A 16,673-nucleotide genomic window follows, 5' to 3' on the forward strand; every position below is an offset into this window, starting at 1 on the left:
TTTAGACCCAGCGGGATGGTTTTCGCGGGAAAACAGTTCACTCGCGGTGTGCCAAACTGGGCGTTTCGTTAGCCTAGTAAATGTTTATTGAGAAGCAGGAAAATCATATTCATCCGCACGATCATGTCGAAGCCGAAGCACAAATAAACAAAAACATTCTTCCGCAAAATACACACAGTTGTTGTTGTTTTTTTACCCACTAGAGGGCCAAAAATGTACCTTTAACATCACTGAACCTATATGCAAATACACCAACAAAACTATTATTACTGGTTAAATCAGGTAGAAATAGCTCTAAGGTAACATATGCAGGTTATCACTTCTTACAGCCCTAATAACGAATACAAGAAAGTAGTGTTTTTTAATATAAAAACACACAAACAAGTCTTGTTTAAAAACATATTCATAGTTTTATTATGAGCAGTTAACTCAGTAATGTAGAGCTAAATACCATGAGATATGCAGTTGTAGGTAAAAAGCATTTCTGTGAAATCATCACTGGCAATAAACATTTGTAAATAACAGAAAATACATGATTTCAAGTGAAATGATGTGAATAAAACTGATAAAATGGTGGTGGATGAGCAAAAACACACACTCACACACATTCTCCCGGTTACAGACATCTGCTGATACCTTTCACTCTCTCTCAAGTACTTTCTGTGACACCGAAATGTGCTCATAATGCTAAAAATGAATTTAATCTACACTCAAATTATTATATACAAATATAAATCAATACATATTGCTAGATATCGCTTTCACACGCACACACACTATTTCCGTTTCTAATGGTGGGACTGATGCTTTGGAAATGGAAGGCGGGAGCAAAGCAATGTTCCCGTACTCGTTTGTGGTTGACAGAGACTCTATCCAATGATCTCCGTTTCTCTTGCACTATCAATCATTAAATCCCTTTCTTTCAACCTGAATATGTAAATAAAATTAGAAACAGGGAACCGATACAATATCTGCATCCCAATTTGCATACCATCCATGTGATAAGTTTAATGCGTCTCCTAAAGGTGCCCGTGTTGAATACTCCTTATTCGCCTTATTACCCACAATCCCCTAGTGCTACAGGGGAAGGGGCTTGTAACAGTACTTTTTGTTGTTGTTGTAATAGTGAAAAATTATGCATCCAAAGGCCAAAGTTACCACAGCAGTTTTAAATAAATGCTAGATGTTAACACTTCCATACAAACAAAGCATTCTTTTTTTTACATAACACATTTCAATACTAGCGCACTACATACTCGCGAGTATATACTGAAGCACATACCCGACCTGTTGTATGTTGAAGTGAGCAAACTGGGATGCAGTGTGTGTGCACATAACACACTTTACTCTAATGTCCGTCTCTACGTTACCATTGCCTGAAATACTCATAACTACAACAAGGACAAAATGCTGAAGAATGTGCCGTGCCGTTCCCTGGTTTAAGCTAACGATTCACACACACACACACACACACAATCAAATATCCTCACAGACGCCTTGCTGGGGGTCTGATCCCACGCAGAGCTCACATTCTCATCAATTATGTGCCGAACAGGAACTGGAAGATAAAGAATAACTGCATGCTGAGAATACCAAGTGCGTTAAATACATCTAAAATACTGTAACAAATGTTAACACTTACTTTTAATGATTGCACATACATCCGCATAGCGATATTCGGTTCGCAATTCTGTAAGGTCAGGGGTTAGATTATTCCCCATCGGTCTCAAAAGCAGTTTCTGCAAGTGTGAACGCTATGATCAGAATCTGGAGTGACTCCAGTTTGATTAGAGGCTAATCTCCGTGATTGCTGAGAGCCAAACTGCATTTTTTAGGTGAATAAGGACACTTTCTGTACGAGGGAGAGTATTAATATCTGCTCTTTGACTATGCAAAAATATGTTTTGTTCCATGTGGTTCAGAGTGTTTAGTCTTTGGTAAACTTTACAGTGCTCTTGTTGTGGTAGAAAAATATCCAATCTGTACTCTCGGACTAATCTGTATGATATATCAGGATCTGATAAAAACATGTTTGACTGAAAAGACTGATTAGAGATGATGTTTTTGCCTCTTTCTATAAATCTCTCTCTCTCTGTCTGTGAATGTGTGTATATATATATATACACACACATACATACACAGACGCATATAAAGTAAGGCATGTTACATTTAAATTCATTCATTCAGTGACCTAATGGATGCCCCTTATTTTATGGGCTCCTTACACAAACTCTAATATGCGATTACATAATAGTTATCCAATGAGTTAGTGGAGTCATGATGCAGCTGATGTCGGATCAGTGGTTTCCTGCTGATATACAGCAGAAAGTCCCTACAGCAGAACGAAAAGCGTAACTAAACACACCGGCAGAAAACCCACAACACGCTCACACACATACACACACACCCACACGTCATGCAGTTTCACTTTGTTTTATAAAAGCAGCTCTATAAATGTGCCATTATCTGTGGAGTTAAATATGACTTCACGTTGTCACTTTTTGTCCTGTAAACGGTTCGATCGACCTCTCTGCATGGAGTTAAAAGTAAAGCGAACCCAAACACGAGTCTTTCCTCAAATTAAATCACACGTCTGTACAGCACACGTGTCCACGCGTCCGAGCCGGTCAGATAAGCACACCCTGTGGCTGCTGCAGGATTTTGATCACTCTGCCGAGAGACTCGGTGGTGGCGAAGGCCAGATACTGACAGCACAACCAGTCCTCCAGACTCACGCCACAGCCCGAGTCCAAAGAACGCTCTGCGAACTTGATCATCATGAGCGTTCGCTTCAGGTCTAGCCAGTTCTGCAGGACGTTGTGGCGCTGAACCGTCCCTGCTGTAGGGTTCAGTGAATTAAACAGATCCTCTCGCGGGCCCCAAAGCAGACACTGCAAACACGCCCGGGCGTCCGCCATCTGGATGCGCTCAGAAGGGTTGGGGTTGAGCAGCAAAGTGGCGAGCTGCTGAAGGCCGTTCGAGTAAAGAGAGCGCAGAGGCAGCTGGGGCAAGTCAGAGCTGCAGTATTCCCTCTCCTTCAGCGCCGGGCTTTCCTCGAACGGATTGGGTCGATGCAGCATCTCGTAGATCAGTATGCCGGTCTGGAATTCGTCGCACTTGCGGTACTGAGTGGCAGTGAGGAGCTCAGGTGCCAGACGGGACTGGTCTCGGAGCGAAGCTGGTTCCAGCACCACGTTCTTGAGTTTAGCCTGAGAGAAGTTGCTGATGATGAGGCGGGCAGGGCAAGCGGAAGCCGTGGCGGAGGACGATCCGGACGCAGCGGTGTTGTTGTTCTGCTCCAGCAGCTCCAGATTCCAAGGGTTCCCGGGCTGACAGTGCACCAGGAGGAGGTTCTCCAGCCGTAGGTCGCAGTGCGTGACGTGGTAGGGTTTCATGTGCTCCAGTCCCGCGCACAACTGCAGCAGCAGCAGACACACCTGCCGCTCGTACAGCTCGGGGTTTCGCGCGTGCCGCTCCACACCCTCGCGTACGAAATCTGCCACCGTCTGGAACGGCACCTCGCGGGTAATCACCACGACGCGGCTGCAGAGCTTCCCGCCCGGTCCTGCCGCATCCTTCTCATCCTCCTTTCCGTTTCCCTCTTCTCCTCCTTCCGTACCGTCTCGTTCATCCTCTCCATCCTCCTCTCGCTCCCAGGGCAGCAGGCGGGCCGGAACGTCTGCCAGGAAGTGCCCACAGTCCTGCTGGATGTTAAAGTGCACAGCGATACTCTGGCGAACTGCCAGGCTGTGAAAAAACTGCTGCTGAGTCTCCTTCACCACACCCCGGCAGATCTGAGATCAGACAGAAAGAGAAAATTAATCTCATGCACATCTACTTGGGCAACATTAGTAGGTATCAAAGGGAAAACGCCAAGACAAAGAATTCAAATCTTTGTCAGGGTTACTATTCGTTTTATAAGGTGTTTAATTCTCTATGTAAGCAACGGTAATAGTGATTATCAATAATGGCCTGACCCTATGATTATTTTCCACGATGCAGAACATGTGGAATCCAGTCACAAAAATGGAATGTGTCAAATTTTTTGATGAATAAGTAAAAAGCAGGTACACATGAATCAAATCATGATATAGACTAGTGTCTGTGAATATTTAACCGGCAAAAACTATTAAAAAATTATTCTAGAATGTTCTGCGTGTCTTTGTGTGAATGAATGGTTTATTCAGACTCTACTGCAATCAGTCAAATCCGTCTGCTGGTCTTGTAAGAAGCTGCACAGGTGACCATTACCTGACTTTTGCACCTTAAACAATTATGCTTATTTATGTGGACGGCTAATCAGGTCATCCATTTATCAGACATGCCACAGTAAATATGTGTGAGCTTTCACCTTGACAGCGTAGTTCACCAGGGGCTCTCTGGCGAAAGACGCTGTGTAGTAAACGGCATCGCCAGCCTCGCAGCAGGGTTTTCCCGCAGTCAGCCGGAAGTGAGACCAGCTGTCCGTCCCGAAGCGCAGATGATCCTTTTGTCCAGCCATGAATCGATCCTCACATCTGGTTGCCAACTTACGAAGGGTGTCCGTGTGCAGGCCTCGGATCCTCCCGACCACTTCCTCCCAGCTCTCCATGCCTCTATACGGCGCCTGGCCTTTAGCGGGTCTCCCAGTGCCTCGTGTCCGGGCCGTCAGACTCTCTGTGCTGCGGTAGCCTCGGCGGTCACATCCCTGCACGGAGCTGCTGTTGGTCAGGCAAGACAGGCTCCGCCCACCCGCAGGACGCTCTAGGGAGTCTCCGGATTCATCAGGATGGCGTGCCTCCGAGCTGAGCGAGGAGCTCTGACTGGTCGTGTCCCATGTGGACTCGAGATCGTAGAGTGGATTGGCGACGCTCAGACTGGTCCCGCCTGGTTTGGCCTCTCCTTTGGGTCGCGGGGCAGAGAGCTCTCTACCTGAAGCGGTCGGCTCGGTTTGAACACGTGGGACGGACTTTTTGGGCAGGGGAGGAGGGGTGGATTTACTCGTGGGTTCAGTGATCTCTGGGTCAGAGGTTAAAGTGTCATCAGACGCTTTAGGATGTCTGGGATGTTTCACAGGGATCATGTTGGCCCTGGACTGACCTGTAGAGTGAGAGATGAGGAATATTAAATGTGATAATTCTTCTGAACAACAATGCTTATTTGAAATGCTTGTTAAAGGGCAAGTTCACCTGAAAATAACTATTATTCTGGAAGCACTTTTTTGGTCTTCCATTCACTGCCATTATAAAGCTTGGAAGAGCAAGGACATAGTTTATTATAATTGTATTGATTGCATTTATCTGAAAGAAGAATGTCATGCACACCTAGGATGGCTTGAGGGTGGGTAAATCATGGAGTCATTTTTATTTTTGGGGGAACCATCCCTTTAACTGGTGCATTATTGGATTTCCTTTAAAAGCTGTCTAACCTTTATCTTGCCATTACATGTTCCCTTTTACCATATCTCTATCTGCAGGCAGAACAGACTTAAAGTGTTTCACACACGCTCCATCCACAGGGATGTGGGATACAAGTTAGGAATTATTTAACAGCGTGAAACCTCATCTAACATTCTTCACTAATCTGCTTTAATCTCCCAATAATCAGACTGGGGCTTCCTCTGAGGCTCTTTCAGCAGGACAGGGATTTTTGTAGGTCACGTCTATAAAACGATCAAAGAGTCAGTGGTACGAAATTAGAGACAGCACTTTAACCCCTTGGAGACCCGTTGTGTTATGGAGTTCAGAGGTTCATCAGCCTTAGTCATCCGCTCAGCCCTGCTATATTGTGAGATATCAGGTCAACTTAAGAAGGGAAGGAAGTAGCCATCAGCAACCAGACTCCCTCGGGACAGCTGAAAATGCATTATTTTATTCTCATGTACGGTGTGTGATGCCATACAGCTTCATTTAGACAAACTCGTCTGATAATCTGTCAGTCTGTGACCTTTAAATTCCCTCCAAAAAAAGAAATCCCTGATTTCCACACAGTGACTACTGCCAGCTTATGCACATTTTACTGCATCTTGTCTAACTTCACATAAAAATCATTACAAAAGCCCTATTTGGACGGTAATTGTTTCTCATGTGGACGCCCGCAGAAATAAATGTGCATGCCACCTCAGTGATAAACTTGTGCATTCTGATGGTGATTTATTTGAGTTTTGTGATCCTGCGCACCTGGGAACACTGCTCACGTGATCAGGCGAATGACTGTCTGCTGTAAAAATGGCCTATGCTCAGAATAATACGCTTAAAATCATATTTAATTTAATAATAGGAAATTAGGGCAGTAAAATGGCTAAAGGTAAAAGGGCTAAAGAAAACCAGTAGATTGTCTTTTTTTAAGGTTATTTTCAAGGTATTAGGTTTTAATTTGTAATGGCCAATATTAGAAAGTGATAATTTCAGAAATTATAACATTATAACTTTGTCAGGTGACAAACATTAATATTTTCTGTACGTAACAATGTTTCAATGTCCAAAGCAGTTTAAATTCTAGATCTTCTAGGAGCTTTATTGTAAACAACAACAGGATATTATATTCATTAATGCATTCATATCAGTTGTCAGCCATAACATAAATATCGAATTTTTGTCATGCCATCCAAAAGTTTGAAAACTGAAATGAGTTTTAAAATCAAATTCAAAATCATGAATTACTTGTTAGAATTAAAAAGACAAAATATGAAACATTTAAGATTTAGCACTATTTCTAGGACATAAAAATAACCTGCAATGTTGTAATTAACATTTCGTGCTAGCAAACTACACTATGGTACAATTCAAGCAAATAAAACCTTAAAAAAAGCAAAGAAAAACAGAGAAAAGACAGCCATACCTCCTTTCACTGCATAAACTTCAGAGAGACTCAATCAGCAAAATGGCTTCAAATTGAGAGATTGCGAGAACTTATTTGTGGGTCTAGAAATGCTCGTGCACACACTGCTGCCATGACAACCTAAATATATCAACGTGAGCCGGCCAAATCAGGTCAGAACCTCCCGCCACTGGCCCACACAAATGACCAGAGCGCACAGTGACCCATCAAATATGTGTGTGTGTGTGTTTGACTTACCCAGGTTGGTGTACGTGGCTCTGCAGCCGCTGGACGCAGGAGAGTGTGAGGTGGTGTAAGTGAATCCCTCTTCCTCTCGCTCTGCCTGGCTGCCGCTGTTTGAGGTGGGCGACGCTGGGGGCAGACAGGAGGCAGGCGGCTCACGCAGGGGCGACAGCTCCAGCTTAGCAGGAAGAGAGGTGGCTGGTGAGATCTCAGTATCCTGAACTGGAAGCTGACTGCATGAAAGAGACAGATGATTGAGGTTTGAGAATAATTCCAGCCCAAAAATGTCTCAGCTAAACAGCAAGGATTCAAAAATTGAGGATGTGGGTTATTTTACAAAGCTAATTTTGGAACTACCTCTTTTTGTTTCAAGGGATAGTTCACTCTAGAAATCATTATTTACTCATCATGATTTTGTTTCAAACCCATACGACTAGAGTTGCCAAAAGTACCAAATTCGGTACTAAGTCGGTACTGAAATTTAAAAAAATGTGACGATACCAGCATTTCCCTCAAACATTTTGATTGTAATGTTTTTAGAAGAAGACTCTTATGCTCATTAAGGCTGCATTTATTTGATTAAAAATACAGAAAAAAACTGTAATATTGTGAAATATTATTAGAATGTAATTCAGCTGTTCTCTGTGTGAATATATAGTAAAGTGTAATTTATTCCTATGATCAAAGCTGAATTTATCATCATTCCTCCAGTCTTCAGTGTTGCATGATCCTTCACAAATCATTCTCATATGAGGATTTGATGATCAACACACATTTATGATTATTATTAATGTTGAAAACAGTTGTGTAAAAGTTATTTTTAGGATTCTTTGATGAATAGAAAGTACAAAAGAGCAGTATTTATTAAAAAAATAGAAAGCCTGCTGCTCAAAAGTTTTGGGTCAGTAAAAATGTAAAAACATTTCAGGAAAGAACTTCAGAAAGGATGCAATAAAAATGTATCAAAAGTGACAGTATCAGCATTTCCGTCTAGCATTTTGAGCGCCTCTGACTGGCTTTTGTGTTCATGCGCTCAACATATACACCACCATTTTTTAAATCTTTTTAGAAAACGTTTCTTATGCGGAGTCTGAGCAAGGCTGAAATGCAAAAAAACAAAAACAAAACAGTAATATTGTGAAATATTATTAAAATGTAAAATAAGTGTTTTGTGTTTGAATATATAGTAAAGTGTACTTTCTTTCTCTGATAAAAGCTGCATTTTCATCATCATTACTCCAGTCTTCAGTGTCACATGATCCTTCACAAATCATAATAATATGATGATTTGGTGCTCAAGAAACATTTATGATTAAATGTTGAAAACATTTGTGAAAAAAATCTCTTTATCAGCGAATAATATCTTTCTCTTAAATCTATCATTTGGCTGCATAAGACACTGTAAAAGTTGAGTATGGACCACTTTTATGGTACTCTTCCACTGAAGTCAGTCTACTCACTGAAAAAAATAAAGTCATGGGTATGGAACGAATAATTATGAAATAATGATTAATAACGAATTGTGTGAGAGTGCTTTAGTTCAATTAATTAAAATAACAATGCCGTCCATCTATACTGGACTAATCAAACACAAAATTCAACCATCCAAACTACCATCCCTCCTGTCTCCTCTCCTAAATAACCGGTCCAGGAACGCTAAATGGGAGGAATCCAGAGCATGTCCGGACATATTAAAACATTCTGTTCCATTAAGGCATGACACCCTCAAAAATCTATAATACGGAAAGGCGTTCTTTCAGATAAAATTCCTAATGAGTCTACTGAAAAACCAATGCCAAAATGTATTGTAAACACACGAGGCAAGATATCACAACAAAAAAAAAGTGTTTTTCTTTAAGTGATTGAGTATCTGGGTGTCTCAGTGTTTGAATCTGAGCTGAACCAACGAGTCTGAACTATCACTGTCTCTTACTGAGGCAGATAACGCTCTGCAAACACTCACAGACACACCAGCTGAAACAAACACCCAGCTAAGAGCTTCAGTTGGTCTGTTTAAAGGAATTTGAGGAAGTTATGCTTACCCACCATATTGGCTCACACAGTCACCCATTTGACAAGGTCAGAGACAATAAACACTTTGTAGACAAAACTCTCTTGGATACTGTTTTTCTTATTCCTCCTCCCTCTGCTGTAACATTCGGTATGAATATTTCCTCTACATGATTAACCCTTAAAAGACATTTACCTGTGGTTGTTCATCAGCTCACAATTGTGACATATCAGGATCAAAGTCCTTTGCTTTTGCAAATCACATACACACACACAGGTATGACTAAATTAACAGGAAGTCGTTCATTGAGTTAGGAAATCACCTAGTTACTTTTTATACTACTACGATGACGAATAATAATTCATTATCACCTGAACACAGAACAATTCGAAATCAAAACTAACCAGTTAAACATTTCTCTTTCTTTCTGTTTTTAGTTAAGCTAACATACCATATTTACCACACATCATTAAAATCTTTTCTCAATTCATGCCATTTTAAAAATATTCAAGTACTATGATTATGATACATAATGTGTTCATCATTCAATGTTTCCCACAGGATTTTGTGAGAATGTGGTGGGAACTCGATCACTCCACAATTATTATTTTTTTAATTTTAAGGGGTTGTTTTTACCACTAGAGTTCGCTTATTCAAAACAAAGGTGTATCTTGATGACCTTGATTTAGTGGAGCTTTTCTTCTTTCGCAGTTTCCTCTGCTCATGTGTGCACTCCAAAAAATAACTCAATTTAATTGAGGACAGGTTTTCCATCCAAAAAATATGCATAGCCCCAACTCATAAAAACAAAAAAACAAATTCATGCAATGAAATGTAATGAGTTGATCCAACCTAATTTTATCAAATACAGTGAAAATTATATTTATATACTTATACCATGACTTTTTCGTATGCCTGTGTGTTTTTTACTCTCATATAAATACACCCCATTGACATGCATTATATGAGCAACGTTTTGAGTTAAAACTCTTAACTTGTGTTCTACTGAAGAAACAAAAACACCTACATCCTGAATGCCCTGGGGGTAAGCAGATAAACATCACATTTTCATTTTTGGGTGAACTATCACTTTAAAAAGCTAAGAGAAAGAGTGGTGGACTAATAAATGAAAGAGGGCTTACTTCATGACTTTGCAAATGAGAAGACTGGCTCTGCTTTTGGGAGGAGTCGACAGATTGGAAGCTGCACCTTCTGCTGCGATTCCCTCTTTGTGCTCCTCGACTCGAAGCTCCGCCTCCTCTCCTGTGATGCTCTCTGATTTGTAGGTGAATATGATCGTGGGTTTCTGATGAGGGTCATCTGTCTTGGACTCTGAAAACCAGTGCTGTCTCTGTACAGGTGGAGGAGGCAGTACGGTGATGACAGTCCCATCCAACCCCAATAACTTCCCTTTTTCCTTCTCTCGCTCCATTTTCTCTTTTTGTTCATCCTCGTCTTTCCGCCGGCGGAAGAAACTCTTGAAGGATATCCAGCGCTTGGGCTTGTTACCCTCAGTCGAACGCCTGCCCTCCGCACCCGGACTAGTCTCGCCATCGCTAGGTTTAGCCCCAGCTGGTTTGGTCCAGTTGCTGAAGTGCCTTTGGAGAAGGTTGCTTGAGTGGTAAGGAGAGGAGCTAGACCGGACTGGGGGAAACGGGGCACTAGGTTCAGATTTGGGGCTTGTGGGCGGTACAGCAGCAGAGGCACTCTGAGATTTGGGAAGGAGTTTATGTGGTGTGTCTCTGTAAGGTTCTGCAGAACAGTGGAGTGATTTAGGTCGGTTAAGAGTATCTTTGGAAGCATCCGGTGGCAGCGAGTAAAGCTCCTCAGCACTGCAAGTCTTACTCTGGGCAGAAGGGGAGTCTGGGGGAGAAGGTGGCGGCTGAATGGAGGCCACAATCTGAGACAGAAAAGCACTTGCTTTCTCTCTCTGACCTGAACCTCCACTTGGCGTGACCTGGTTATCTCTGCTACCCTCTGGTGGTTGCTCACTGCTAGGGTTGTGAATACGCTCCAGGCTGCTGTGGGCCAAAACACCAGGTTTAGGGCTTAGGCTACCTGCTGGAAGCACTAAGACACCTGTCGTAGTCCTGGTTTTACCGTCGCTTACCGTCACTGTTGTGGTTCTCAGTTTCCCAGTAATTGTTTCATCTTTTGTGTGCTTCAATTGAGGAGGTGTCTGCTCAGACGGAGAGGGCTGGGAACTCTCTGAAGATCCAATCTCCTCGTAAGTGTGGCTGGTCACTCGCTCTCCGGCACCAGGCTTGGAATGCGGCAGCTCACCGTTGAGCCCCAGGAAACTCTTGTAAACAGCCAGGTTATCATAAGCACTGGGATTAATCACGATGGGAACCTTCACTGCTTTTTTTGAGCTGCGTGCATATGCAGGCTCGTCACGGATGATGATTGGAAATGGGGGCATGCCGGCATTGTTGTAGCTGTTGAATTTGATCTCTGACAAGTTGGCCGTTTTAGTAGGGACTGTACGGGCCGAGCCGAAGCCTGCAGTTGGAGATGTGGGAGCTGATTTGTGATTGATGAGTCTTGGAGCAGCACTGCCGCATGTTAAATCAACTTTAGGGATCTTCTGTCTAGGGCTGGTGCAAGATGTCCACACTTCTTGGTAACGAATGCTTCCGGGTTTAGTACGGAAACCGCTGGGGCCTGCCGAGGCAGAACTGGTGGGGGATTGAGGCATAATTGGGGATAATGAAATGGAGGGAGATGCCACAGGTGAGATGGGAGATCTGGGGGACTGAGGGGAGGTGGGTGAGAGAGGACAGGGGTCAGCAGAGGGGCAGAGTGCAGCGTTGTGCCCGCTTGTCTTTGGAGTGCTTTCACTCGAGTGACTGTGATCATCTTTAGTGGCCATAGAGGCAGACACATCCACCACTGTATAGGGCTTACAGATAGGAGCCTTCTCAAGATTCACTACTCGATAAGGCTTGGCCTGCTCTTCAGTTGGACTGAAGCTGATTGTGATTGGCTGGCCTGGAAGAGCTTGTGGGAGAGCCCCACCTTTTCTGTCATCTTGTTCTTCCAGTCGGATGGCTAGAACAGCTTTATGAGTTTCGCTGGATTTTTGCGAACTCAGACCTCTGGTTTCTTTACTAGGTGTGAAAGGAAGACCATTTCTCTGATCACCAGTACCCCTACTGCTGCCAGCGCAGGATTCTTCAGGCAGGGAAGCCAGGGACTCGGGTGAGGTGGTGGACTCAGAAGTGGACAGAAACCCACTACCCTGGTGGTCATAAGACAGAAGAGCAGGAGCACAATGTGTGTCAACTGATGGGTATCCATTGAGAATCTCATCATAGCTGTCATCATAATCCACTGCACAGAATCGCTGCAGTGAACGGTTACGTAGAGGTACCGTATTCCACTTCTTTCCCACGGCAAAGGGAACCGGGGATAGCGTGGCTGCACGAAAATTGGCAAAACGAGGTTGACCCCGCATTCGTATCCCCATTGCTAGCAACTCCTCGTCACTTTCATCCCAACTGTCATGCTCTCCATCATCATCATCCTCATCACTCTCATCCTCCTCATCGTCACCATCACTGGCGAATTCTGGATAACAAAAACGTCCTCCCTCAGAGCTGATGACCTCTGCACTGTCACTGAGGGAAACACGTTTTATCGCTCCTCTGCTACTACTCCCAGCATGGAGACAGCTTGACGGTTGAAGGCCCCTCTCTAATGAGCGCCGGTATGAACTGCAGATACGGCCAAAGAAGTCATCTCTACTTGAGCTTGGAGAAGATCCCAGACCAGCAATCTCTTTCAGTACATCCGTCAGTCCATTGTTGTTGCTGCTAGTTGGCTGTGGGGATATTGCACCATACGTCTCTGTCTGCCTGACAAAATCCTCCCCTTGATTGTTGTTTGTTCCTGCAGGACTCTGGCTATTTAGGCTGTTGTGGTTCCACACAGTGAAAGGTGAGCTCTTCTGTCCTCCCTCTGCAAACCGTGGCACATTTCCCTCAGAGTCCAGACCAGGTGGAGAGCATGGCAGCATCATGGTTGGCTTTACTGCAATAGTAGGTTTCTTGGCGACAGGTGGGCGAACCTGCCCTGCACGGGATGAGGAAATGCTTCTCTGGCTGTTTGAGAGTTTGGCATTGACATTTGTCTTGCTTTCATTGGCGGCATTGGCTTGCTCTGAAGGCCGGTGTAGGCTCTTAGGCTTAAAGCAGTTTTTGCACTCCCCCGGTTTCCATACATGTTCAGTGAAGGTGTTGCATGCAGACATGACTGCAGCGTCAGTGGACAGGAAATCCCTCCATCACACACACAAATTGCAGGCTGAACTTCACACCCACACACAGTTTACAAACTGTGCTGTCAGTACCTGCAAAGAAGAATAACAGAGTCAGCCAGGGTACCAAATGTAATCACTGTTTTCATCTCACATATAGACTGCTTGAATGAGGTACTCATTACACTTTTCCAGCAGGGGTCAGAGTTTTACTCTTAAAATGAATTCCTAGTGTCTCTCTGTTACACACACACACACACACACACACACACACACACACACACACACACACAGTCACACACACACACAAGCTGCCAGACTCTCACAGCTCTATTTTTGGATCACAACGCAGAGCTGAGCAGTTGCAGGTAAACTTGTGACATACTGACACCACATACACAGACACAAATTTGTAAACCTATACTTTAACTGTAACCCAGAACAAACCCTACTCCTACCATTTACAGACACGTGTTTAGATTTTAAGACATATCTATGAGGGATATTCTAACAAGTCAGTCAGGTTTTACTCTATTTATGAGGACATTTGGGGGGACTATTCACCTAATTTTTATGTCAAAGCGGGTGCGGCCGTTTGTAAGTTGAATGTGCAAAGCTTCCGCTTCCGGTTATTTTATCTGTACAAAACAGTCTGCAATGCTGCTTTAAATATTTATACTATTATTTAAACTCATAAACACTTTTAAAGCACATAGTTTTACAGTTTACTGCACTTCACGGTTTTTCTTTTAGTTATTTAGCGATTCACAGAAGTCTTGCACATTCACAGAAAATAGCTTACTTCATTTATATTGTTATTTTCAAGATTTTATTTTAAAAAAAAAAGACATTAAACTTTTCAAAATCATTATAGTAACATTACAAATCACATTTTTGTCAAGGTTTACTACATTGTTTTATTTGTGGTATGTTTTTGCAACAATTACAATGAGACCTGAACATGATGTTTTAAAGGGGAAACGTGGAATAAGTATTTTCTCATACATTTTTAAATATCTGTATCTACAAAAATGTGTTTGTGTGTGTAAGCACTTTAATAGGCCAAACATGGAAAATGTACTTTAAACCCAAAAACAGACACTTTAAAAATGAAAGTGAGCCAATTACTTATCCTTTACTTACTTATCCACCTGCTGGTTAAAAAAGTGATTGAGTTTTTTTAATTCTTATTTAGACTTTATAAAATCACTATTATAACATTTACAATCACATTTAGTCAATTTATCACTTCATTTCATCCGAGCTCTCAGTTTGAATTATTTTACTGCTTAAAAGGCCATAAATATTTTAAGGCCTTAAATGCTTGAACCCCACTAAATACTACTTGCAACTTTAACTTTCTTCATGTTTAATTAAAGTTTTTTTAAAAATGTTTTTTTTAAATAGCTTACTTACTTGTTGCAATATAAGGTGGATGGCTAGGGTTAGGGTGCCGGCTCTGTTTTTTATTATACAGAGGAACATAAATGAGAAATAAGTGCTGGCAAGGTTTTACAAACTCTTAATTTGTGACCTGTTGCTCAGCACTTCAGTGCTAAGACTAAAACGAGGGTCATGATGGTCAGATGTTCAGGGTTCATGTCGCCATGGAGCACACTAGACATCTAAAAACTGCAGAAAAACAACTCAACACAGACACAATTGATCTAACAGAGGGTCTACTGTTCGCTTTCTCAAATTCCTGATAGGCAGAAGCAGAACTACTTGCTGCACAATACTGAATAGGACCTTTATAATTATGCCTTCATAATACATTTAAAAGGTTAAGAAAACAATTAATGTGCCAACTAATTACTTCACATTTAATTCAGTCTGTGCCTGGCTCTAGATGAAAAACAGAGAATTAGCATTGATAAATCACACTAAAACTAATCTGACTAAGGATTTAATGTGGGTTTGGACTTACTAAAACTAAAAAGCTATAACATCTATAAAACTGCATTAGCTTTAAATCTATTAAAACATAATAACTCTCTCTATGGACCAGCTAATTGCAAATAATCCAAATCAGGATTTAGGAACACAGAAACCCACTCTAATCGTGCTCTCTCTTTCTCAGAAGCCCATTTCACAGAGCGTTGATGCCAGAAAATTGCCAAAAAATTGCTAGATTGCCTTCTCTGTGAACGCAAACACGTCTCAGGATTGATCCCAAGATCGTTTGCCGGGATCAGTCCTGGAACGCGCCCTGAGTGAACAAACGGCAGGACCAATGCCGTAGTGGAAGATAATCAGAAGAAAAAAAAGCAAAAGCGTTGTTTCGAAAGTGCAGATTATAAGCAAACTTAAGTCACTGTGGAGACATTACATGTCACATCCTGATGTCAAGTGTCTTTATGGGATGTGTGTGAATGCACACACAGATTACAGAAAATCCCTGACGGTGTGAATGAACCAAAATAAAACAATCCCAGAACAAATCCCAGGACACATTACCAGTGTATTTTGTGTAATCTCTGTGTGAAAGAGGCCACACACACATACAAACCACACACACACACACACACACACACACACACACACACACACACACACACACACACACACACACACACACACACACACACACACACACACACACTGTCATACCTGTATGAGTGAAATGCTTACAGAATATTTACAGAAATGCTTAAATTTACTTTTTTCAGATATTAGAAACAAAGTCTGGAGTATTTGTGAAAATTATTTAAAACACTTTTACTTAACATCTAACCATAAACATAATTTTGAAAATTAGTCCTAGAAAATCTAAAACATAAACACTGTTAAGAAAGGATATAATACAAATTATTAAGATTATTAAGTCATTTAATAATTAAGATTTAATTAAATATTAAGATTTTTTTTAATACTTTTTTTTTTTAAGATAATTTTTGTATGTGTGCATAAACACTCCTCGAAAAGTGTTGCGGAGGATGAGAACATCAGGCATGGACACACAATTTTCCTGATTTGTCTTCATTATTATTATAATACACGACTCTTCATTAAATTATTTGTCTGTCATCTGAAATAATCTAGTAAAACTATAATAATTTTTTTCTAAATATTTTTGTTACATTTTTAAATTACATGTTCAAACACACGCATTGCGGGAATGAGAATTTCAGAACATGCAATAAAATTGGAAGATGATAAATTCTTATGTTGAAATCACACATTGTGCAAGGTAGAGAACAATATTGTCTTTATTCTGATGCTTTTTAGTATTACTATATTACACATTTTATATTTAAAATCATTAGTACCGTGGTGTTTTAATGGTTTTGTGAGAATCCCCCAGATATGTGTGTGCTCTCTGCTAAATCCATCTGTAGCCTGAGAACAACATTTCATTGCACA

At 41.7% G+C, this 16,673-nt stretch overlaps 1 protein-coding gene across 1 annotated transcript in view; it reads right to left on the reverse strand.

Moving 5' to 3' along the window:
* Positions 1-101: 101 nt before the first annotated feature.
* The window catches only part of peak1 (pseudopodium-enriched atypical kinase 1), a 47,991-nt gene continuing 31,419 nt past the window's right edge, over positions 102-16,673 (reverse strand). The window contains exons 2-5 of the mRNA XM_067437171.1: positions 10,195-13,403; positions 7,057-7,274; positions 4,352-5,079; positions 102-3,794 (exon numbers count right to left, since the gene is read on the reverse strand). Coding sequence (XP_067293272.1) covers positions 2,628-3,794; positions 4,352-5,079; positions 7,057-7,274; positions 10,195-13,304 — 5,223 coding nt within the window. The 5' untranslated portion in view covers positions 13,305-13,403 and the 3' untranslated portion in view covers positions 102-2,627. The remainder of the gene's footprint in view (positions 3,795-4,351; positions 5,080-7,056; positions 7,275-10,194; positions 13,404-16,673) is intronic.

The sequence above is a fragment of the Pseudorasbora parva genome, chromosome 25, assembly GCF_024679245.1.
Source record: "Pseudorasbora parva isolate DD20220531a chromosome 25, ASM2467924v1, whole genome shotgun sequence".
In the NCBI taxonomy this organism is placed as follows: domain Eukaryota; kingdom Metazoa; phylum Chordata; class Actinopteri; order Cypriniformes; family Gobionidae; genus Pseudorasbora; species Pseudorasbora parva.